This window comes from Pseudonaja textilis, chromosome 5 (assembly GCF_049901715.1).
Source record: "Pseudonaja textilis isolate UNSWEBS1 chromosome 5, rPseTex1.2, whole genome shotgun sequence".
NCBI classification, from domain to species: Eukaryota; Metazoa; Chordata; class Lepidosauria; order Squamata; family Elapidae; genus Pseudonaja; species Pseudonaja textilis.
In genome coordinates this window covers 1373151-1396990 of record NC_141994.1, presented here as the reverse complement: position 1 = coordinate 1396990, position 23840 = coordinate 1373151, and the positions used below count along the sequence as shown (strand labels likewise).

The 23840-nt window shown below is 43.9% G+C and overlaps 2 protein-coding genes across 4 annotated transcripts; one reads left to right on the top strand and one right to left on the bottom strand.

Annotated features, from left to right (window-relative positions):
* Nucleotides 1-56: 56 nt before the first annotated feature.
* On the bottom strand, nt 57-17347 carry DCLRE1C (DNA cross-link repair 1C). 3 transcript variants are annotated; one of them, XM_026713161.2, is made up of 14 exons: nt 17218-17347; nt 15130-15181; nt 14522-14606; nt 13789-13848; nt 12237-12292; nt 11545-11646; nt 10575-10647; nt 9581-9721; nt 8332-8433; nt 7806-7942; nt 6638-6692; nt 6172-6260; nt 5285-5385; nt 57-3281 (listed from the first exon to the last, which is right to left on the bottom strand). In XM_026713161.2, exons 2-14 carry the CDS (start codon nt 15174-15176, stop codon nt 2272-2274), a joined length of 2058 nt encoding a protein of 685 aa, XP_026568946.2. In that variant the 5' UTR covers nt 15177-15181; nt 17218-17347; the 3' UTR covers nt 57-2271. The 3 variants fall into 3 exon arrangements, with proteins under 3 accessions (XP_026568946.2, XP_026568945.2, XP_087790043.1); XM_026713160.2 differs by lacking the exon at nt 17218-17347 and adding an exon at nt 16364-16572; XM_087933917.1 differs by lacking the exon at nt 17218-17347 and adding an exon at nt 16260-16498.
* MEIG1 (meiosis/spermiogenesis associated 1) lies at nt 16869-23556 on the top strand. Its single transcript, XM_026713163.2, has 4 exons — nt 16869-17222; nt 19195-19330; nt 19973-20138; nt 23350-23556. The coding sequence occupies exons 2-4, from the start codon at nt 19203-19205 to the stop codon at nt 23476-23478; spliced, it is 423 nt and encodes a 140-aa protein (XP_026568948.1). The 5' UTR covers nt 16869-17222; nt 19195-19202; the 3' UTR covers nt 23479-23556.
* The last annotated feature ends 284 nt before the right edge of the window (nt 23557-23840 follow it).

Genomic DNA, 23840 nt, shown 5'->3' with positions numbered 1-23840 from the left:
ATCATCCATCCCTTTTATATAGGTATAATCCTGGGAGCTTGTTCAGTCTCTCTATAATAATAATAATAATAATCTTTATTGTCATTGTACATATATACAATGAAATTGATTTTGCTCCTGCTGGTGCTATCCGTGACAAAAATACAACACAACACAATATAGAAAATGGTCCTTATACAAGTAGTTGGGGAGAAAGCAGTCCTATGTTTCCAGGTATGCATGGAGTGATGGTAGTTGTGTTTAGGAGTCTGACAAGCCCTGGATAGAAGCTGTTTTTAAACCCGTACAAAGGTATGTAGCTGGACATGAACCTTCCTTAGGAAGATACGGAAACAAAAAACCAGAACTGCAAATAGAGAACAAAACACAGAAGATAAACTGACAAATGACCTCTTTTCTGAACATAAGTGCCTTGCAGAAAAGAATTTGGTAGCAATTAATCGCACTCTTGTTAACGTTCGATGCCAGTCCGGGGAGTCCCGGTGAGGTGATCTAAAGGCTAACCCTGACCCTCTTCTCAGGGAGGGGAACCAGAGAGCTGTTCTCATGAGCCATAACACAAGAATCCTGGAAAACGACACCCATGATGTGCGAATAAAACAGTGGGTCCCACTTGCAGGTCAAGGAACTCGGCCCCAAGGCCTGAGCATGGGGATTTGGGGGTGAAAGCAACGGGCCAAGGGGTGACTTACGGAGAGGAACCTTCTCGGTTCATCCTGAAGTCAGGATCTGAAGGCCACAGGCCAACAGCCGGCGGGGGGAGGAGAACTTACAGAAGATTTAAATTATGTCGAAAACAGAATCTAATTAGACCCGATGGAACTCACCTTCCAGATCCATAGTGGGCTACCGAATAACAATAACAATTCTGATAAAACATTTTCACCAATTGCACGCTTGTAAAAGAAAAAGTTGGAGGCTAGTAGCATTGGTTGGTCTCTAGCCAGAGGCTGGTGGGCTCCAAACTCTGCAGAAAAGCATGAGATATTCTATTACAACAGAAGGATGAGACACAAATGTCCCCTGGGCTCCCATTCCTTCTTGCGCATGCACACGCACACCCCTCTACCTATATACATTGTCATTCCCCCTGCCGGGAGTCTGAATCTGAGGAAGATGAACAGCTGGCAGGGAGGGGGAGGGTGGCTCCGTTGGCTGTGGAGGAACGGGGGAAGGGAAAAGTCCGGCTGGGTAGAGCAGGGGAGAGGTGGAACAAGGGAGTTCAGAGGAAGACCCAGGCCCGCCCCCTCTTCATCCTAGGGCACACAGGGAATGGAGAAGAGAGCAACGTGGGTTGCATGGCCTATGGGGGAGGAAAGGGCCCTGATTCCCTTCATTAGCTGCAGCTGGGAACACAGTGTATAAAAAGGGAAGCTGCGCGCAAGTTCTTGGGAGCAAACAGTGAATTATCTATTATTGTCGAGGTTTATCTGGGTTCCTTGTGTCTTCCCAACTGTGTGTATTTTGCTGGGCTTTGAAGTCTGCAATTCCTTCTCCTGCCCTGTCAAATTAATTATTGCAGCGTGGTTTGTGTGGATTTTTAGTTACAGTTTATATGTACTTTGCTTTTGGACTGAATTTCCCCCACTTAAAGGCTGTTCCTGGGAGAGTTTTTCTCCACCCAAAGCTAACCTGGACATTGGGGGCAAAGTTGGAGATAATAAAGGCACTCCTATTGCTTATTTGACTGTGTTGCCTTTGTGCCTTGCTCCTTTGGGTCATCGCACGCATACAGACACACATAAATACATACACATACATGTCTATATATGTATATACAAGTATACACATACACACAAGTACAACATACAAAAACATTTTATTACATTTTGTACAAATACAAAAACATGTATGTGTATATATACATACGTTTTCTTAAGTTTTCGCGGGTATTTATATGTATGGCATTCAGCTTTGTTCGGGTATTTTCCCACGTCATTGTAGTTGTGCTTTTAAAGTTGTAGCGATGTTTCGGCAGAATCTCATCTGCCATTATCAGGCTTCTGTGTTGTGTTCATCTGTGAAGTTGCTACAACTTTAAAAGCACAACTACAATGACGTGGGAAAATACCTGAACAAAGCTGAATGCCATACATATACGTATATGTATATACACATACACACACATAAGTATAATATGCAAAAACATTTTGTAGTACAATTTGTACAAAATACCAAGACGTGTATATTGATATATATGTAACATTTGAAGCAACCCTTGACCCCTCTTGAGGGAGGCCAAAGTTTCTGGGTGGGGCTGGTCCCTCCTGGTCAGTGGAGCTGGTCTCCAGCTGCCAGCTTTTGGTACAGAGGGCGGAGCTGCTGAGGGCCGGGCATCTCGGCCCCGGGAGTCGGTGGCACTTCAAAATCCAAAGAGCCCTGAGAGTCGGCCGCTTGGACCGAGTCCGGATTGAGGGGCGTGAGCCCTGGCCTCCCTTCTGGCTTGGCCCCTTCCTCCTCCGGTTCGGTTCCACGAGGAGCTTCTGCTGCGCCCCAACACCTGGCCTTGCCTTCCCCGGGCCCGGGCTCTGCGCCCCGGTCGAAGGGCAAGCCCGTTTTCTTTTCTCCCGCCAGGAGGTGAGGGAGGCAGGCGGCCATCCTGTCGGTCCTCCCCTTGGAAGGGCTGAACTCCGCCGCCCTTCGCTCCTGGGAGGAAAGGAGGACGGTGTCGGCTTGGCTGTCCCACCCTTGGCTGCTGCCCTGCTCAGAGATGTGGGTGGACTGAGAGGAATCCTGAGAGGAGATGTGGGTCGAGTCGCTCAGATCGTCCTCGTCGAAGGGGCTGGAAGGCAGCGGCTCAGCCGAGTCTGGGCAGGGCAGGGGGCCCTCGGGGTCAGAGGCCTCGGGCTCTTCCGAAGGGCGCCTGAAGAAACTCTCCCACTTCGGCACCTCCGAGTTAGCTTGCGGTCGACCTTCCTCGGGCTGCCCGGGGCTCGTGGCCCCCACGAGATGTTCGGGGCGCTGCCAATCTTCAACAAAGCCTGTCCCCGCTAACGGGATTCCAGGAAGAGCCGCCTCCCTCTCAGGTGGTTCTTCTTCTTCCTCCTCCTCCTCCTCCTCCTCGCCGTTCGATTCTTCACACTCCACAAAATCCACCTGCAAAGAGGGAGGCAGCGGAGACGCCTTACGAGCGGGGTGGTGGTCGCCTCCTTCTTCTCCGCGATTTGGGGGAAGCGGCTTGCTCTGCTCCCCAGGCCCAATCTCTGGCACCAGTTTTGGAACCTTGGAATTTGTGGGGACCAGCCCAAAGTCAAAGAGATCGTCGTCATCGCTGCCACCATCTGTCAGAACAAAACAAATTAAATTAATATATATAATCCTTTTCAGGCAGGGAAACCATCTTGGTTGCTCAAAAATCCTCCTTCAGGCGCGCTGATTCTTCTGCAGGGAGGGAATTTTTGAGTTCTGTATACAGCAGCTCGGGATCCTCCTGGATGTGTGATATCAAATGGTTTGGTAACTTAAGTATTGGTGGGTCTCGGGGAGGCCCGGTTTGTGATCCAGCCTTTGCTACTGATATTCATTCAGTGGTTCTGGGCCTAAACCCATCCCACAGGGGGGAAAAAACTGGAAGATGAAGGACCAGGTGGGTGCTTTGAACTCTGGGACAAAAAGTGAGGCCAAAAATCAAAGTCGAGTCATAAAACATTTCTATGCCTGTCTTAGGAGTTGCCATAAAAAAAAGCAACCAATTTAATTCATGGTTTAATTAAGGCAATTGCTGGAATCCTGACAATCCAATTAACAAAATGTCTCTGGAGGTTCTCGGTCTTCCAGGTCCTGGTTGTCCCAAAGGTGCTTTGTGTCAAGGAGGCAACTGGACTTTCTGTGTTTTTCTTGGAAAGATGTTTTGCTTCTCATCCAAGCAGCTTCTTCAGTTCTTCCATCCTCCATCATTCACCCTGAACTGAAGAAGCCTCTTGGATGAGAAGCGAAACGTCTCTCCAAGAAAAACACAGAAAGTTCCCTTGCCTCTCGGGAAAAAAAGCACCTTTGGGATAAATTAACTACATCAAGACCAATGTTTTTAAGATGTGTGGGCTACAGCTCCCAGAATTCCCTAGCCCATATAGCTTTGGCTGGGGAATTCTGGGGTCTTGCAAATCACACCTATCTTAAAATAGCCAAGGTTGAAGGACGAATGGCAAGGGAAAACAACGGGCACATGGTATCACATGTGGCGGACGTGTGCGAAGGCAAAAAAGTGCTGGATGAAAATACATACGTGGTTAGAAAAAATGTTAAAGCAACACACAGATTATAAGCCAGAAATATTTCTCTTAGGCATAGGACCAGAAAAAAATACGATAAAGGGAATATATATTTAATATTACATGTCTTGATGGCAGCAAGAATTGTATATGCACAACATTGGAAAAATGAGGGCACCTCTACAGCTGAACGCATAATTTTAAAAAATACGAGATTGGGCAGAAATGGATAGGTTGACATTAAGGATAAAAGAAAAAAAGATACAGAATACTTTCAAACATGGGACTTATTTTATCAATATTGATCAATAGAAGCAGAAAATAAAAATTGGAAAAATACTATTATGTATGTCTTATGTTTAATATATTATTATACTGTATACTATTACTAGCTCGATCCCTGTACTTTGCTATGAAACTATGTCATCGGACTGTTTTGGGGGAGGAAAATAAGGAAAAAAGAAATTCTGCCTCTGCCTACCAACATTGGTATTCATCTGGCTAATGTCCTGTCAGTGTGTTAGAGTTGAGGGCTGTTTGGAAACTGAGAGTATTTGCTGTGGGAGCAAGGAGACAGCAAAGAGCCTGGGCGTGGCTTAGTTCAACTGTGCTGTCCTAAAGCTGCTTGGTGCTGTGAAACTGAAACTGAAACTAAAACTAAAACTGAAACTACTCTGCTTGTGTTTTGCATTTGGAGATTTCTTTTCCGGTGGGGAGGGGGAGTAGAACTCCTGAGCATCAGAGTGTGATTATGATAATAATGATAATAATAATAATAATAATATAGGAAATATTCTAAATGCTCTGATGGGCATTTGGAAAAATACTTTCTTAATGAGCTCCTAGAAGCCAAGAGGAACCTATGGGCCAAATTTCTTTACACTTTACGGTTCTGGAGATTTTGTGATGATGCGTGAGGGGTATTTCGCTTTTATATATATAGAAGATGTAAGGAAATTGACCCAGACAATACGCTGTTCATAAAGCACTTATGCATGGAAAGGAAAAATATATAAACAAACTCTTTTAAAAAAAATGGCAAGGGGAAGGAAGGTCGATCTTTTTCCTCTTACTGGTGTCCAGGAGCTCCAAGGCCCTCGGTCTCTTCAGCGTGCCGAGAGGTTTATAGGTTGGCCGGTTGTCTGGCCTGTACTTCCTGCAGAAGGGCTTCAGGCTGAGGAGGGGAAAGAACGGCCCAACTTTACAGAGTGATTCAAATCTTACAAGGGGAAAACAAAACAAACCATGCAATACTGAACCGGAAATGCATCGCCTCGTCTTGCTTAATTTTAGAGAAATTTAAGAGTGAACCAAGTCAAATTTGGGTTGTAATCCAGACATTCCAATCTTGGGATCCAGCGCTTCGTTCGGAAATATGCTATCCTTGGATTAAAAGATGGCGAGCCCTTATCAAAATTAATTTTTGACAAGAGTAGCCGATGGAGGAGTTTAACGAAGGACGGCTTGATGTGGATTCCATCACAGGGAGTTCAGTCCCTTCACTTAACAACGGCTGCGGAACCTGGGGGTAAGTTGTGGCGGGGGGGTGTCATAAAATGACTTGGCATTGTCTTTATTTTTTATTTTTTTTTGCAGTGGCCGTTAAGCGAACACAGCAGTCGTAAACCAAACCAATGGTTTGCCGTTGTGGAAGTTTGGCTGAAAAGAAAATAAAAGCTGGTTTTCAGAAGAAAACAAAACCATCATAAAATGCGGTCAGGTGACTGTCAAATGGACACAAACGTGGCCCCGTGGCCGCGCACCCCAAACCTGATCACGCAACGAGGGGGAGAGGCACCCATTGTTGGAGCTTCAAAATTCGGGTTGTGAGTAGCTTCCCAGGAAGCCCGTTGTAATTTTGAAGGGTTGCGAGCTGACCAGGTTGTGTAAGTGGGGCGCTTTATTTGTTTTGTGGAAGGGGAAAAAAACAAAGCAAAACGAACAGGACGTTAACACTTACTTTTCTTCCACTCTGTCCTTGGTGGACCCCAACGGAATCACATTGGGGTAGGCATTCACTGGGCAAATGTAGCTCAAGAAATCTTGGATCTAGAATGGCGGATTGAGGGGAACACACACAAAAAAAAAGAGGATGCATTAATAATATTTAATGCCCCGCCTCCATTTCTTGTATTTATGATTTGCGACGGCTTGAGAAGCACAGATAGACTTACAATAGTTTGTTGTCAACCAAAAAATACTCCTTTGGTTGTTTTAGTTGCCAGCAGAAAGAGAGTTGGGGGGGGAAGCAGTGCATTCCTTAAATGCTTCAGATAATTGCTCTGGCAGCCGTAGCTGTTGGCATGCAAGATTATTACTGGAGAGCATGATTGAGGACTCTTGGCTATGGATGTGTCCCATTGGAGAATATACATCCAGTTCTAAGGGGAAATGCAATTTAACAAACTGAAAGTGGAACGACGTACCTCACTGTAAGAAGAGTGGAATGAGAAGCAAGCTCTGTAGGAACTTGTTCCGGCCCTAAACAACAAGGCATAAATTTAAATTAGTTTCCTCTGCTGTTGATCAAAATGAGATTAAAAACAAAAGCTGAAAATCTCTTCTGGGGGATAAGAGAATGCTCCTTTGGCAGCCATCTTCCCGAAGGAATGAGGGGTCCTCTTGAGGACCGGAATAATTGAACGTACATCTGGAAGACTAGAGAAGTTCTTCTAAAACTTCAATCTTCTAAAGGAATCTTAGAGTCAATCTGTGACATTCGGAAGTGGAAGGAATTTGATTCTGGTGAAAATCAGTTTTCTAACAAGCTTAACCTTATAGATGGTTCAAGGATCTGGTACGTCAAACAAGAAGATGCAAGGATGAACCATAAGAAATATCCGTCACTTGCCTGGAATTGGAATTTTTAAAATCTTTCAGGTTAGTTTTCTCTAAAACTCCTAAACATCACCACTCCATATAAGTGCTAATTTGCATTCTGCCTGCTTCACAAATAAACCAGGAAAAATCTATGTGTATTCGTAAAGGGCAGGATGAAAGGAGAAGCAAAAATACAGAAGACCTTCTTACTTTGAATCAGTTTAAATCACTAGAACCACCTGAACTGCATCCCCGAGTAGTAAAAGAAATAGCTGGTAACGAGGGTGAAATTACTTCAATTAACCTCACTTGGTTTAACTGATAATAAAAGAAGAGCCTGCTTCCCAATTGCTGTGAAAAGTATCGATGAGAGGTGGAGATAAACTGCTAATTTTGTGAAGTCTCTCCGAGCTTCATGGTTTTCTTGCAGACGTTTAATTGCCCAACTAGGCAACATCATCAGTGTTAGAAGGGAGCGGGGTTTGGAGAGTGAAGGAGGAGGAAGAAGAGGAGGAGGATTGTGGGGTCCTCAGTGTTGGTGGTTTTCTTCTGGGCATCTCATGACCCAACTAGGTTACATCATCAGTGCTAGAAGGGAGTGGGCTTTGCACTTTCTAGCACCGATGACGTTCCCTAGTTGGGTCATGAAATGTCTGCAAGAAAGCCACCAAACTCAAGAGAGGACCCTGGACCTCACAGTTCAATCCAGAACTGCCAATATTCTCTATTCTTCTAATGCTAAATTTCAGAAATTTAAAAGTGCCAGACCCTCACCTCATGATCACCTTGCTTTTCCGCGTCCTTTCTCCAAACCACATGGTGGATGGCTTGACACTGATAACACACAACTCGTGTCCGTTCTGGGAAGTCATTCCACACGGCAGTCGGTTCCAGCGAAACATTTCGTCATCCTAATGGGCAGATAAACACCTGGACAGATCGGGGCGAAAAGTCTACGGAGATCCTCAATCACCCAGGTCCTGGTTGTCCCAAAAGTTTTTTTTTTTTCCCAAAAGACAATTGGACTTTGGGGGTTTTTTCTACCCCCTTGAAGACGTTTCGCTTCTCACCTGAAGAAATTCTGAAGAAGCTCCTTGGAATGAGAAGCGAAACATTCTTCACCTCTTCCAAGAAAAAACAAAAACAAAGTAAAAGCACTTTTGGGATATTAGTACAGTAAGGGCCATCGTTAATGATTCTCTACGGGATCATTTCACCTTCCCGTTGTCTTCCACCGGAGGGAAGGCTTCCGTAAGTGAGCAGGAAGGCAACCCTCCTTCTTTTCAAAGGAGATACATACCCTCGGATGGCGACAGGCGTGAATCTGGGTACGCCGATTGGTGGTAACGTGGTAGAGGATTTCTGGCATGTTTTTAAACATGTCCAACTTGTTCACGTGCACCTAGGCCAGGAGGGTCATTAAAAAGGTACTTTAGACAACTCAGAAAAGAGACGAGAGATCACACAAGCCATCGTTTTTCAACAAAATATTGGGAGAGAATTTCTTGGCTCCTCCTCTTCGTTGCTGGAGAATACAGAATGTGCTGTAGAACTCCAAGGCAGGTTATTGAATCAGCCATAACTGTCGTGGATTCAAACCACACACACACACACACACACACACACACACCCAGGCAACCTCACTGCTTCTGAAAGGCCGGTGGGCCTGACCCAGACTGATCCGTAACCTGGTGGTCTCTGAGGTGGGTTGTTTCCTGGCAGACGTTTTATTACCCAGCTAGGGAACATTATCGCTACTAGAGCTCTGGGTAAGGAAAGGTTCGCAAGGACACAACCAGCCTCAGAAAGCAACCAAGATCCCCCAGTTCAAACCTGAGCCACAAACATTATCTTCTCTTGGTAAAACATTGTCCGCTTGGACACTTGGGGAAGAAAACGCCCAGGGAGCATGGTTATGGCTAAGAAAAACCATCTTGAAATGTTCCTATGCTACCTGGGAGTTTCAGGACGGGCTCTGTTCGACAACCTGAAGCCAAGAACCCTGGTGGCACAGGGGTGAGAGTGCAGTAGTACAGGCTCATGGCCAGCACTTCGATCCTGACCGGCTCAAGGTTGACTCGTCCTTCTGAGGTGGGTCAAATGAGGACCCAGGTGGTTGGGGGTCCAGAGGCTGACTCTGTCAACCGCTTAGAGAGGGCTGGAAAAGCCCCGTGAAGCGGGGTATAAGTCTAAGGGCTATCGCTACTCCTTCTCCCCACCTTCTCTTATTGCCTTTCTCCTTCTCCTTCCTGGTGGTGCAGTGGTTAGAGTGCAGCATTGCATGCTGACTCCGCCGACTGCCAGCAGTTCGATCCTGACTGGCCCTAGGTTGACTCAGCTTCTGTCCTTCCGAGGTCGGTAAAACGAGGACCCACATTGTTGGGGGGCAAGAGGCTGGCCCTGTAGACCCCTTTAGAGAGGGCTGGAAAGCCCTGTGAAGCGGTATATAAGTCTAAGGGCTTTTCTCATTAAGATATGTGGACTTGGGGAATTCTGGAAGTCTACATGTCTCCTGTTCAGGAAAGACTCACCTGGGGACACAGTCTTACCTTGATCCCAAGCTCTTCGCTGAGATTTGTGAATAAATACTCATATCCATAAGCCGCTTTGCAGTTCAACCAGACCACGTGATAGGGACTCTGGACCACCCAGTTCCGTACCAATTCCATCAACCCCTTCATACATTCTTCCTGATGCAAAAAAAAAAAGAATTTTAACTTGCAATTAACTTGCAATGATACTACACACTTATTCTCTTATTTGCCCCCTTCTTGAATCCATGAAGATCAGTATCACAGGCCTACTTCTCAATACGATGCCGCTTCACTACAAACGTAAGCAAAATTTCCTTTAAAATGAACTTGATGACTAAGTGTTGGTAATTTTTTTTTTCTTTTAAAGCGGGCCAAACCAATCTGATTATCTACTGGGGCATTCCCAAATAATTAATCAGGAATAAGGAGTGTGGACAACATGCAGGATCTATCATCTAGAACAGGGGTGTCCAACCTTGGCAACTTTAAGACTTGTGGACTTCAACTCCCAGAATTCCTCAGCCAGCAAAGCTTAAAGTTGCCAAGGTTGGACACCCCTGATCTAGAATAAAGCAAAACTGAGCTATAATCGTAATTCAGACACTACTTGCTTACAATATTCAGCAACCTACCATAACACAGAATAAGTCTGAATTAATTATGTTGCATAGGAAAAGTCTACATTGGCCAGATAGCTGCCCAAATCATTAATTTGTACAGATGGAACCAAATATATGAATTGTAAGAAGTTTTGAGTGAAGTTATCAAAACCAGCAGCAATGGCAAGCGAAACTACACCACAAATAGGAAGATAGTTAAATTTTTATTGCTATCCCCTGTTGGCTGCAACAAAATGTGTGCATGTAATTTAATTCATAAGGTCCCTAGGTTTATGCTTCAAGGCACACTTGATTTTATCTTCATTACTAGTTGGTGAAAGGTATTCGCTTACATGTTGTGTACTGTTAGCCTGCAACTATGCAATGTTATATCTTTTCATGTTACTTACCCGGCTTGGTATTTGATAATATTTGCGGTCAAAGAATGTGGTGTCTAAATAGACACTCTGGATGTCTTTCACTCTGAAAAGAGAATGGCAGTATTGATCCAGTGGTCCTGGACTTATGACCACAATTGGTTCTGATGCTAAGCAGGGCAGTCAAGCAAGTTGTGCCAGATCCTATGACCATTTTTGCTATGGTTCTTAAGTGAACCAGTCTTTAAACACATCTGGCTTCCCCGCTGTTGGCTTTGCATGTTGGAAGCCAGCTAGGAAGGCCACAGATGGTCACCACGTGACCCTGGAATGCTGGATCTGAATTCTGATCATGTGACCGTGGGAATGCTAGTTGCAAGGCCGCTTTTTCCAGTGCTGTTGTAATTCTAAATGGTTGCTAAATGAATTGTTGCAAGTCTAGGACTTGCCTCTGACATCATTATGTCAGCTACACACGAATTCGTAAGGTTTATGTCAGGATCTGAAAGAGTGGTATGGTGGCCTAGAGGGGGAGCTCTTGCCTTACAATCAGGAGGTTGTGAGTTCGATCCTAGGGAGAAGCAAGATATTTCTCTTTCTGGGCACGATGGGACTATCTCTGCTGAACAAAACTCCGCTCTGGGGACAGGAAGGGCATCCGGCCGGTAAACATTCTGCTAGCTCCATTCAGTTGCCCAGACTCCACCTCGCAACCCCGCCAGGGATGATGGGGGGGTTGTTAAAAGGAGAATGATGATGAGAACCTGCTGCTAAAGTCTTTGAAGCCCAGGCTTTGGGGCTTCTCATATCATAGGCCTGGAGGGAAGTAGCATCCTCCAAGCATCTTAGCCAGGTAGGTTCAGGACATCCCAACATGCTGAAATCATTCCTCCCTGTTGACCCCATGCATGTTACCGAGGTCCCAAGGCAGGCACAGAACCCGCCCTTTCTTCAAAGGCCCACTACGGGCGGCCCAAGGGGAGGAGCCAGGGCCTGGCCTCACCTGCTTCCTGAATGCAGGAGTTCCATTCGGGCCACTTCTCCTTTGGCGAGTCGGAAATCTCCCGTGTACAAGACGGTCCCGTTTTCCCCTTGGAAGAGAAACCTGGTTGGAAGCGGAGGCATTCGATAGTCACATATGCCGCTAAACAACCCCGCTGGGTTGTCGTTTCAGAGCGATTTCCTTACCGAAGCAGACAGACAGAATGAGCAAGGATGGGCAAAAAAGGCAGAACGACTTCTGACTTCCTGCCGTCTTCCCCATTGCATTTCCTTGTGGGAAGTTGGTAGGTGGTGCTAGAAATCCCTCTCACCCACCCACCCACCTTTCCTCCCTCTCTCTTTCTCTCCTTCCTTCCTTCCTTCCTTCCTTCCTTCCTTCCTTCTTCATTCCTATTTTCTTTCCTCCTTCCCTCCCTTCTTTTTCTCCTTCCCTTTCCATTCTCATTTTCTTTCCCCCTTCCCTTTTTCTCCTTCATTCCTTCCGGTTTCGTTCCCATTTTCTTTCCTCCTTCCCTCTCTTCCTCCTTCCCTCCCTTTTCATTCCCATTTTCTTCTTCCCTCTCCCTAATAGGGATAAATTAGGCTAATTACACTTAGATCCTCATGAAATGTAAAAGAATTACAGCAAAAGAAAACAAAATACACGTTGCCATTGTTGCTGTTAACTGTCTGATAGGACAACAAAACACATACATAACTGATCCCGGACAATGACCGGCTGGCAGAAGTGTGACCACAACATCTTCTTTCTGGAAGGAAAAGGTGAAAAAAAGAGCTTCAAATTCATTAGGTAACAGAAAGGATGGAAAACTATTGGTTTTTGTACTAGTACCTGGTCCCCAATCATCGGCCAGAGTTAATAAAAGACACCTGCTTAGAATTATTCACCCATTTGTCGAGTATGCAAAACATTTTGAACTCAAAATCTTCCAAACATCCCCTTCTGATCTTATTGGAATTATTCCAAATTTTGCAAAAATAGTGTGACCTCTGAATTCTCTGTTTTTTTGATAGTTTTCTTCTGTTAATGGTCAGAAGAGCCATAAGCAGCAGCAAAGAAGCAATTTTGTCCTCTCTTGTATTTAAGATTTTCAACCGAATGGCTAGAAAATGACTTTTTGGTAATCCCCGAGTTATGATCGGTTGCTTGGCAATCAAAGTTATGACTGATCTAAAAAAAGGGGACTTTAAGGCCTGGTTTTCAGTGGTTACAACCCCCTCCCCCACTGCTGGTCGTTCAACAACGTGGCTGCATTTATGGCCGTGTTCAGTCCAACATCACGTCACTGCATTTTACATGGGTTGGGCAAAACAAAAAACCAGCAGTTACTTCTGGTTTGCAGCAAAATTGTGCGTATGTTGAAGCACTGATTTGTGTAATGACTGCGGTGTTCGTCTTACAACTGCTACATTTGCTTTACTGCTGCAGAAAACAATTGCAAAATCAGGCCAACCACACGGGCAGGCTGCATTACGGGTGTAACTCGAGAACTAGCTGCACAAATAAATAAACGACAGTCTGGGGGGGTTTGCGAGATTTGAGGTCCCAAAGGTGCTTTTCTTTTTGTCTGTCCTCAGGGTCACCTGAGTAGTGCAAATTTGCACAGACAAACCTCCAGGTGGCCTCAAGGACCCTCTAAAACAGTGGTTCCCAACCTTTTTTTCGCCCTGCACCCCTAAAGAAATTTCAGTCGAACCTCGCACCCCCTGAAATTTAGACTTTAGGAACTACTGAACGCGTTAAATCTATGGTAGGATTGAATCTTTTCAGCTATGTATGTGATGGCCACTAAATAATGATACTTAATTCTAAAATGAAAACGAAGTTAATCCATTGCATAATAAATAAAAATGCCAACATATAGCCAATATCCTATTATTTACCTGGACTTTTCTCGCACCCCCTGGAATATCGTCTCGCACCCCCCAGGTTGGGAACCCCTGCTCTAAAAGGATGCAAACGACCCGCTGTCTGCAACAAGTATAAACCCTTCCACTCCCCACCATCCAGTCAGAACCTAAGAAGCTTCTTGGAGGAGAAGTGAAACGTCTTCAAAAGAAAAAAACAGAAAGTCCAGTTGCCTCTTGAAAAAGAAAAAAAAAGCACCTTTGGGACAACTGTGACCTGGATGACGGAGAATCTCCACAGATAGTAAGAAGTGAGGGGGGGGCTTCACGTTAGAAAACTTTAAATACAGACACATATTTTGATCAAAAAGCGTTGAGTTTCAGTGGTGCGTCTCACCTTGCCTGATGCTTCCTCAGTGAGAGAAATTTGAGTCGGGGTTTCAACTTCCAGGGTGACCTAAATCATAAAAACCATAACTGACAAATCAACGACAAGAAAGGAGATATATTGATGGCAGTCCTAGGGGGCAACACGGATATGTGAGAAACCCATCCCACTGATGTGAAAATGCAGGATTCTGGTTTGGTAAAAGAATGAACAGAGTGGATCTGCCTGATTAGCCAGGAAGGCTCCGCTCCTACATTTCCCCCCAATCGTGCCTTTAAGTTCCTTGCCATATAATTCCCAATGCTGTATTTAGGAAAATTCAGTCAAAAAACAACCCTGGAAGACAAAACCAACCTTTTATTTGTAACTCACCTTTATTATTTTTACAAAATAAAAACAGGCAGCGAAGGTATCCTAAACAACTTCCTCCTCCTGCTTTTCCCACAACCACCCTGTGATGTGGGGTTGGGCTGAAAGAGAGAGCGATTGGCCCAAAGTCACCCAGACAGCTTTCCTGCCTAAGGCGGGACTAGAACTCACAGTCTTCTGGTGACTGGGCCAGAGTCAGCCAGTCAGCTTTCATGACTAAGATGGGATTGGAACTCACCATCTTTCTCTTACTAGTTGGGTGCCTTAACTACTTAACAATATTATTCTTATGTATATTATTAATTACAAGAATTGATTATTGCCATTGTAGTGTTTATAGGTAATAAACAGATACAAGAAACAGGTAACTCACAATGTAATTTTCCCAGAATGCGTATCGCGGGCTGGACAGTAGCAATTCTTTTGTCACAGGGGAGCAATACAGGTGGAGTTTCAAGCTTGTAAGATAGAACCAAAACAAACAGACATACAATGCAATGTGTATTTCAATTTTGGGAGGTATAGTTCACCCATCTTAAAAGTTGAGAAGATTGAGAACAATAGGAAACAATCATGTGAGATAGCTCCATTTCCTCCTGATGAAGAACAATTTAGAACTGCGTAGATGAGGAGGGGGCATTTCTATCTTCTTCGAGCATTCTGATCTCCTATCCAAGCTATTTATTTCATAAGGCATGGAAGCCAATATCCTCCACAATTTGACAATTGGGTGTAATTGCTAAATTCGGTATTTTAATGCAGGCCTCCAAGGATCTACTCTGATTACTTTTTATTTCACTTAATATCATTTCCTTTGTACAAAGGGGGAAAATATAGGTAAGAAAGATGGCAAGACAAAGAAACACTACTGCAATATGCTTTTCGGAGAAATTTGAAAAGAGGGGATTGCAATTGGAAGTTCCTGTATGCTGCTACTAAGTCTTGTTATTCTAGCAAAATTGAAAAGAATTAGTTATTTACCTGCACGCCAGCCGTCTTTTCATGGAAGGGGCTTTCAGGCCTTTCATGTGATCTAAATGAACAAAGCAACGTGATATGAAATAAAATAACCTCCATGCAAATCATTAGGAAATGTTCATGTTAAATACCTCAACCAGTTCAAGGTTCCCTGCTTGTAAAATGTTGATACCCAGACTGAAAAGCAGGGATCAGCCCCTAAGAGGTCTTTTAGCAGCCTACACAGTATGTATATTTTTCTTTATATATATATATATATACATACACACACATACATACATATATACATACATACATACACACACACACACACACACACACACACACAAGGAAAATGCCATTCACGCATCATCACAAAATCTCCAGAACCGTAAAGCCTACAAAGTACTTGGAATTTGGCATGTATGTCCCTCTTGGCTTCTAGGGGCTAAGAAAGGATTTTTCAAAATGACCATCAGAGCATTTAGAGTATTTCCTATATTATTATTATTATTATTATTATTATTATTATTATTATTATTATTATTATTATTATTATTATTAACACGCTCTGATGCTAAGGAGTTCTATTCCCCCTCCCCACCTGAAAAAAGGAAATTTCTTCCAAATGCAAAACACAAGCAGAGGAGAGGAGAGTTTCCGTTTCAGCTTCACAGCACCAAGCAGGTTTAGTACAGCACAGTTGAGCTAAGCCATGCCCAGGCTCCTTGCTGTCTCCTCCTTGCTCCCGCAGCAAATACTGTTTCAGATTCCAAACAGTGCTCAACTCTCTCACACAGGATGCTAACCAGATGAATACCCATGGATGCTGGTAGACAGAGGCAGAATTTTTATTTCCTTATTTTCCTCCCCCAAAACTAGGCCTGACCACATAGTTTTGTAGCGAAGCATGGGTACAGAGCTAGTATTAAAATAGTCTTTCCCTTTTGCAACCTTTCCGCATGCAAAACCGAGGGGGAAGCCCGATTCACTTAGCAACTGGATTTATAACATAACAACGGCAGTGATTCGCTTAACAACCAGGGGAAGGAAAGCCATAAAACAGGGAGCGGGGAATTCAACGTCTCACTTAGCAAGAGGAATGCTGGGCTCCGTTGTGGTCGTAAATGGAGGACCACCTGCACGGGGCTCACGTTTATCATCCTGCAAAGTGTCCACAGCAAAAGAGGCAGCGCTGGGATCTCCTGGTGGTCTCCTTTCCCGGCCCCTTCCATAGAACTGGGCCTCCCCGGCTCACCCTTATGGCAGTGGGAGAGGAAATAGGCCCAGGCGCGCAGGTTCTCCCGGTCGAAGCGGTCGATGGAGAGGTGCGGGTATTCCTGCATCACCCCGCCAAAGATGCTCATGCTGCCGCCGACGCCAGCGGTTCCTCTTCCGCTTCATACTTCCGCCAGACTCTTCTCGCCGCTCTCTCATTGGCTGAGGCGGCGCCCAATCACAGGGACGCCTTCCCCGGACGCATGCGCAAAGAAGAATTCGGAGGGTGTGGCCCTGCTTTCTCTCAATCCCTCCTTCATCAGAAAGAGACAAGGAGGCTCCGAGTTATCATTTGCGCATGAGCCCGGCTGAGGCTTTTCTGTGATTGGCGCCGCCTCAGCCTATCACGGAAACGCCTCATACGTGCAGAAGGGTGGGCGGGGGAGGGGAATCTGTGATCTTCAGGGTCCTATTGCGGCATGGGGTGGCGGGGAGCTTTGATTGTCCTTGTATTAAATTGACTAAATTGTATTTACTCCGACAAAGGGGAAGGTTGCCCCAGGCTAAAGTGCAAAAGTACGAGACACAATTTCTATAGGGAGCTTCCCTAGTTTGAAGCTCCCGGTGATAACGATCATAAGCCAATAAAACGATGGCAGCGCGGACTGTTTTGGACTACGATTCCCAGAATTCCATCACGCCTGTCACGACCTAGAGTCGAATAGAAGCCGCTGATTGGCCCAAAGAGACGAAGACCCCGCCTTTGTCTAGAATTTGATTGGTCCTCGCCCGCAACCCCGATTGGCTCGGAACCCCGGAATGTCGAGGTTGCTTAGCAACCGCGTAACCGCCGCAGGGGCGGGGCGTGTGGGCATCGTGCGTGGAGGAGCTCACCTGAGGTAAGTCCGGACCGGCCTGGGAGGCGGGGCGAGCCCGGCTTCCCTTCGGCGGAGGATAATCACTGCAGGCCCGGCCAGGGAAGAGGATGGAGAGAAAATAGGGGAATAAGAAGCTGCTCTCGTTTACCCTTCCCTCATAAACATCGTTTTTGATTGGTCGTTGCTAAGACCCCGCCTCTTTTGGGTGGCAACTCCGCTGCCGAGACTCAGTATCGCGAGAGTTGGGCTGGTGCGGCGGGAATGGGGCTCTGCACGTGTTTGGGCCGTTGGTCCACATTTTGGCGGGAAAAGGAACGAAGCTTTCTGAAGGGCGAACGGCGCGCCTCTCGGGAGGGAGATTTGGGACACTGTGTGTGCTGCCTGCGGCCCAGGGTTCCCTCAGAAATTCAAATATAACAGATGCCATGAAAATATAAATGTTGTAGAAATAGATGGAAATACCTTTTTTTAAAAAAAATGTTTCAATCAAAAAAGGGCAACTTGAAAATTGGTATTTTAAAGCAACTAGGAGATAAATAATTATTGTAAGATAGTGATGATAGAGTGAATAAATACTTTCATCCTCTGTTTCCTCCCGAAATAAAAAAAAATCTGATTCGTGAGATTTATAAAAATCATTATCTTGAATCTTTCGACTGCTAAACAATAGAAAATCCTTTTATGTGTTACGTCAGTTTTATGAATTCATTATTGTCTTTAATTTTCAATGATTGGATTGCTGCTTTTGAAATAAGAGATTTCAAAAGAAACTCTTGGGTTTTCCCAGAACGTTTTTCTTCCGTGCTAAGAAATGTGTAAATGTTTCAGATTATTTTTTTCTGTTCCAGATTGTTCCTAAATTATTATTTTATTCCAAAGGCAAATTCCTTGTGTGCCCAATCACACTTGGCCAATGAAGAATTCTGTTCTATATTCTATATTCTCTTCTACTCTATTCTATTCTCTTATTTCTTATATTCTATTCTACTCTACTCTGCTTTATTCATTATTCTCTTCTTATTTCTTATTATCTTGTACTATATATTCTACTCTATATTCTCTATTCTATTCATTCTATTTCTATTCTAAATATATTTTGGTAAGGGAATGTGACTCGCCTCCTCTAATGAGCTTAGGAGATGGCTTCCAATTGCAGATTTTCATGATAAATTTAAAAAATACAAGCTACAGTATATATATAAATTTTTTTGCTAAGGGATACATTTCTTAAGTGAATTTTGCCCCATTTTATGACTTTCGTTGTTGTTGTTAACCTGGTTGTTAAGTGAATCTGGCTTTCCCCCTTGACTTTGCTGGTCAGAGGGTCGCAAAAGGGGATCCCGTCATCTGGGGGATGCTGCGACCATCGGAAACAGGGGAGGATGGACCCAGACAGTGCACCGTTATTGTGAATGTGGAAATTTTATATATAGCAAAGAACATTGTATAATAATCATTGAAAAAAAGAAACAGGAGCCAGTTGCCAACCATTTAAATTTTGGTCATGTGACCATTGGGATGCTGCAATGGTCGTAAGTGTGGAAAATGGTCATAAGTCACGTTTTCCAGTGACATTGTAACTTTGAATAGTCACTAAATGAACTGTGGATAAGTCGTGGACTACCTGCGTATCTTCATCAGCAGAATGACAACAATAATGTTGTAAAAACTGCACAAACACCTAAGCACAACTTTGAAGATTTTAAGGTCTTCTTTTAATTACACTGCCTTTTTATTGAGCCCTGGTGACACGATGGTTGGAGTGCAGTGTTGCAGGCTGACTCTGCCAACTGCCAGCAGTTTGATCCTCACCCGGCTCAAGGTTGGCTCAGCCTTCCGTCCTTCCGAGATCAGTAAAATGAGGACCCCGATTGTTGGGGGCAAGAGGCTGACTTTGTAAACTGCTTAGAGAGGGCCTGTAATGCACTGTGAATAAGTCTAAGGGCCATGGCCGTTGTTATTTTTATTCCTGGTGTCATGCTTGTTTTTGCAGAAGCGCCTATGGAAAGTTCAGCTTTGTTTATGGACAGTAAGAATATGGCCTGTGCATCTTTCTCCTCTGGAGAAGCACATATGACAGATAAGCCCGGTACGTCCTTCAGTAGAGGAGCAGATAGCCCTGAAGACACGTAAGTGGCGACCATGCAGGCTCTTCAGGGTGATATCCCCCTTGCTGGAGGATTTTGTCCACATGAAGATGTAAATCATTGGAGTGATTGTAATCTTATATCATATCTCAAGAGGCCAGGGTATCAAGCAGCAGTTCACAAGTTAAATTGGCCTGCTAGGAACTAGAACCAGATATGGGAGGAGGCAAAATGGAGATCTGCAGGTGTATTTATTATTTATTTGTTAAACTTCTTTGCTGCCTATCTTGCTGTGAGGCTACTGTGGGTGGCTCTACTTCCTGAGAGCTTTTCTTCCGCCTTACTTTCTTTTTGGAAGCAAAGGGACAAATTGGGATTTATATTCTAAATATATGCATATTTAGGCTGGAAAGAATAACTAAAGGAGAGAAAATCTGGGTCTAAAGCCATGGTTACTTATTCCCTTTATCAGTAGTAGCTCTGTTTTTCAAAAGTACAGCTGATTTTTGCTAAAAACAATTGATAACTCTGTTGGGTGGTATCAAGTGGTTCATAATACAGTTATGGCTTTAATCAGTTATGTCCATGCATTTAGTTGCAATTGTCTTTTCATAAATTTTTTTATGATGTTTCTTCTGCTCTTTTTTATGCATTTCATTGCAATTTTTTTTTTAAAAAAATCAGCAAATTAGCTGGTGATGTTTCCGGGGCAACAGCCAGTATTGATCGCAAGCCAAAATTCATGCAGCGGGCCAAAACATGGTCGGATGAAGTTGAAAATCTGTACAGATTTCAGCAAGCTGGCTATAGAGATGAAAATGAATATAAACAAGTAAAGCATGTTGATGTGGTAAGACTTGATAGATTTTAAGAACTGAGCATTTTAAAGATGAAAACTTACTATCCCGTACAATAACCTCCTTAGGTTTGTGGTAGTTTTTCACAATTTCCTCCTGGGATGATATGTGGCTCTTGGTAGAAAAAGCAACATCAGAGAATTTGTTCAGTGAGGGTTTCAAATAAATGACTAACTGAATTGGGGCAACATGGCAAACCGTGAAAGATAGGTTATAAATACCAATGGCTGAATTTACCCGTTTTGGAATCCTTGGGTGGAGAAACTTTCAAATACTAACATTTGCTGAAGAGCTGCTATCATACACATATGTTTACCTGCCCTGCAATGTGTTTTCCATGTTTAATTAGCATTTTAGTTTATATGTTGTGAATATGTGTTTGTATGCATAAATAATCTGCCTTTGATTTTTTTGAAGAAACTACAAAAGGGCACAGAAATTGACTTAAAAATAATAATAATCCAAATTCACAAATGCTGTACAATTCACATGTACACCGGGTTGTAGTCCTCAGTCTAGTTATTGGAGCTAAATCAGGTTTTCCTTGCTTTCAGGGGTGAGGGTTACATTTAGAAAGATGGGAAACAAATATTCAGCCCCTTTTTCCTCTCCACTTACTGCCCTGCTCTCCTTCTGGAAGGCTGCTGGGCTAATGGCTCTTGACCATGGCTAGTTGTAGAGACCAGGATGTGCTTATTTATTTAATGTACGGCATATCATACACGAACCAGCAATGTATATTAACGTTTCATCCAGATAAGTAGAACCCAGTAAAATATAAATGTTAAAAATGTGATGTGCTCCCCTTTGCTTTCCCAGGGTATTTTGCTAACATTAATAGTAGCCGAATTTGTGTCTGATAAGTGCAATATGTATTAGGCATCATGTTCACCTACATTTTCTTTTTTACTATCAATCACCAGAAGGGGTAATAGCTGGTTATCTAATTGACCTGGCGTCTTTTCTCTTGGAGGGATTTTGAGATGTCCAAGTAGGCAAAATCTGAATAAAAACCAATAAAACCACTGTCAGTGAATTCACATTGGAAAGAGGTGGTGAAATACAAAGACTTTGATTCATCAACCTAAAATCAGAAAACAGGCTAAGCACATTTAATAGCATGGGAACGGCACAGCACAAGATGTGTGATCACAAATATTTTCTTGGTTTTAATATCCAGTTGCGTTCATATTGAATTGAATGACCCTGCAGCTTATTTGCTTATGGCAAATGCTTTTCTGCTGGTTCAGTCATGTGTCTAGTTGGAATCCAAGCTATTTAGGGCATTAAATGTTTGCTTGGATCCGGAAAGTAATAATTTAAGTTACTTTCATGAGCATGACTGTGAGCAATTATTTGTTTCCATTTGGGGACTACAAAGAAAGAGTTGAACTGACCCTTATTCTTTCTTTCGAGTCCCTGTCTTTACTCCATGGTTACTGGAGTGCTGGCTTCAAAAGAGCCGTTCTCTGTTTATATTCTTGGCCCTCTGTCTCCAAGGAGAGAAGCAAAGAAGGAGAGAAGAGGAGGAGGGTCAGTTCCCTTCAGAGTAGGGGATTTTGTGGGGAGTGGGATTTCCATTATGTAGAAACACCCATCAACGAGGGATTGAATCGAGGATTGAAAAATGATTGAAATTGGGAAAAATATGCCCTGGTGTTGCTGGAGAGTTTAGGAGCGGCACTTCCTAAGCACACTTCGATATGGGCAGAAAATACTTTTAGGCTGCAGGCATCCATCTGACCACCCAAATGGTTTGTTAATCTTGGGTTGAAAAAAAAAAGTGCATGACACATAACAGTTGTTGGCTGCCATCCAAAAATCTAATTCAGAAGACTTCTCTATTGGAGAGGAGCTTCTAAAACCCAGCCAGCCACCTACCTCATAACAAGTCTGGTTTTTTTAAAAAATCTCTGTCAACTCTCAGGAGCACTTGGTGATATAGTATTGTAGGCAGAGCTGCGTGGCCATCAGCTGTTCAAAGACACCGTGAATCCCACTAAATTAGGCTCAGATCTTGGAACAAGTAATCTGCCATCCTGTTAAGAACCCGCAGATGTATAATGGATCCATGAGAAATAGATTTTCTGGGCTTCTTAAAGAACACGGAGTTATGGACAAAACAAATAGAGGGTTATGCCACCCTTGACTAATCAATAGGACTTGCATCCACAACAAAAAGGAGCATTTAGGGATTACAGCTGCATCTCCTGTGAGCTCTGGCTGCGTCAGCGCAACCTGGCTTTGAGCCAAGAGATTGTTTTGCTGACAGAGATTCTTTCCAGAGGGGTCCTGTGGTAGCCCCCTACAAAGAGGCCATTATGACGATGCTTGGATGCTGGTCAGCAGGCCACCGAGATTCAGGCCATCGGTGATTCTGACTGAGCGAATGAAAATGTTTTCCCCTTCTGATAACGCTTCGGAAAACCTAGATTCCCCCCGATGGCCATTTCATTCTGAAAAGAAGCTCTCCCCTCTGTGGGAACTCGGTGGAGTCACTTAATGCTGCATAAGAGGGCTGCACTGGTCCTTTTTTGCTTACTCTGGAAAACGTTTGCCCCTCCCCTCTCTTCGCAGCCATATTGAAAACTTTTTACTAATTTGTGTTCTAGCCTTCAACAGAGTCTGCAACAATGTTAACTTTGATAGAATCCTCAAAACTTTGCAATAAATTCTTTCTTTCTGATAAGGTGTATTTTGAGAGCACAGAAAGCACTCAAATGTACTATTGAAAGTTAAAGAAAATTAAAAATATTGCTTACCAAGACTTTTGGTCAAGTCTTCTGAATGGAAGGTATGTGCAACACAAGAGTAAAGGGATAGGAGAATGGGTGCTTAAAGCCAGCTGTAGATGAACTGAGCCTGGAAACGAAACTCTTCAAGTAGAATCAAAAGTCACAGAATCCCCTAGCAATAGAATTAGCTGGAATACGGCTGACCCACTGTTTTCGGAGACAGTGTGGAAAAGGGGAGATTGTGAAATCCCGAATCCCTTCCTGTCTGCATTGTCAACTTTGGATCTGGTCTGGGATCCTCTGCTCAGCATGCCTGGTCTCCTCCTGTATATTTCTGTACGAGATGTAGAATATACAGGCCTTTTTTCCCGTCCCTGGTTCAAGTCCACTAGCAGAACCTGCGGATTAAATGCGTGCTCAGCCACTCCAAGAACCCACGGGCACTTTCCTTCTCCTTGTTTGCATGCAGGTGGAAAGGTGGCCAGAGACTGGATTTGTGAAGAAGCTTCAGAGGAGGGACAATACGTTCTACTATTACGATAAGGAAAGAGAATGTGAAGACAAAGAAGTCCACAACGTTAAAATGTATGGCTACTGATCTATGTCTCATCCACTGTTTTTAGAAGTGATTTTTTTTTTTGGTCTAGAATAGTATGGAACCCATTAAAACAGTTTTTAAGAGTAACTCGATCTGATTTTATATGTGGCTCCGGCGCTCCTTTCTGAAAAAACAAACGCAAAGGTATTTTTAATGGGCAGTGTAAAAAATAACAGATGGATGTTGAGGTTTTTTTGTGAGTTGGGGCCATTCTGAAGGCCGTGAGGGTGTGTGTCTCTGCTTTCCTGGAGGTGAACTGAGTAGGTATGCATTGTGCTATTGGCTTGGCGTGGCCCACTGCATAGAACGTGTTTTCTGTGTACTGTGGTTATAAGTTCCTCCCTGGCTCCCCAGTTCCATGT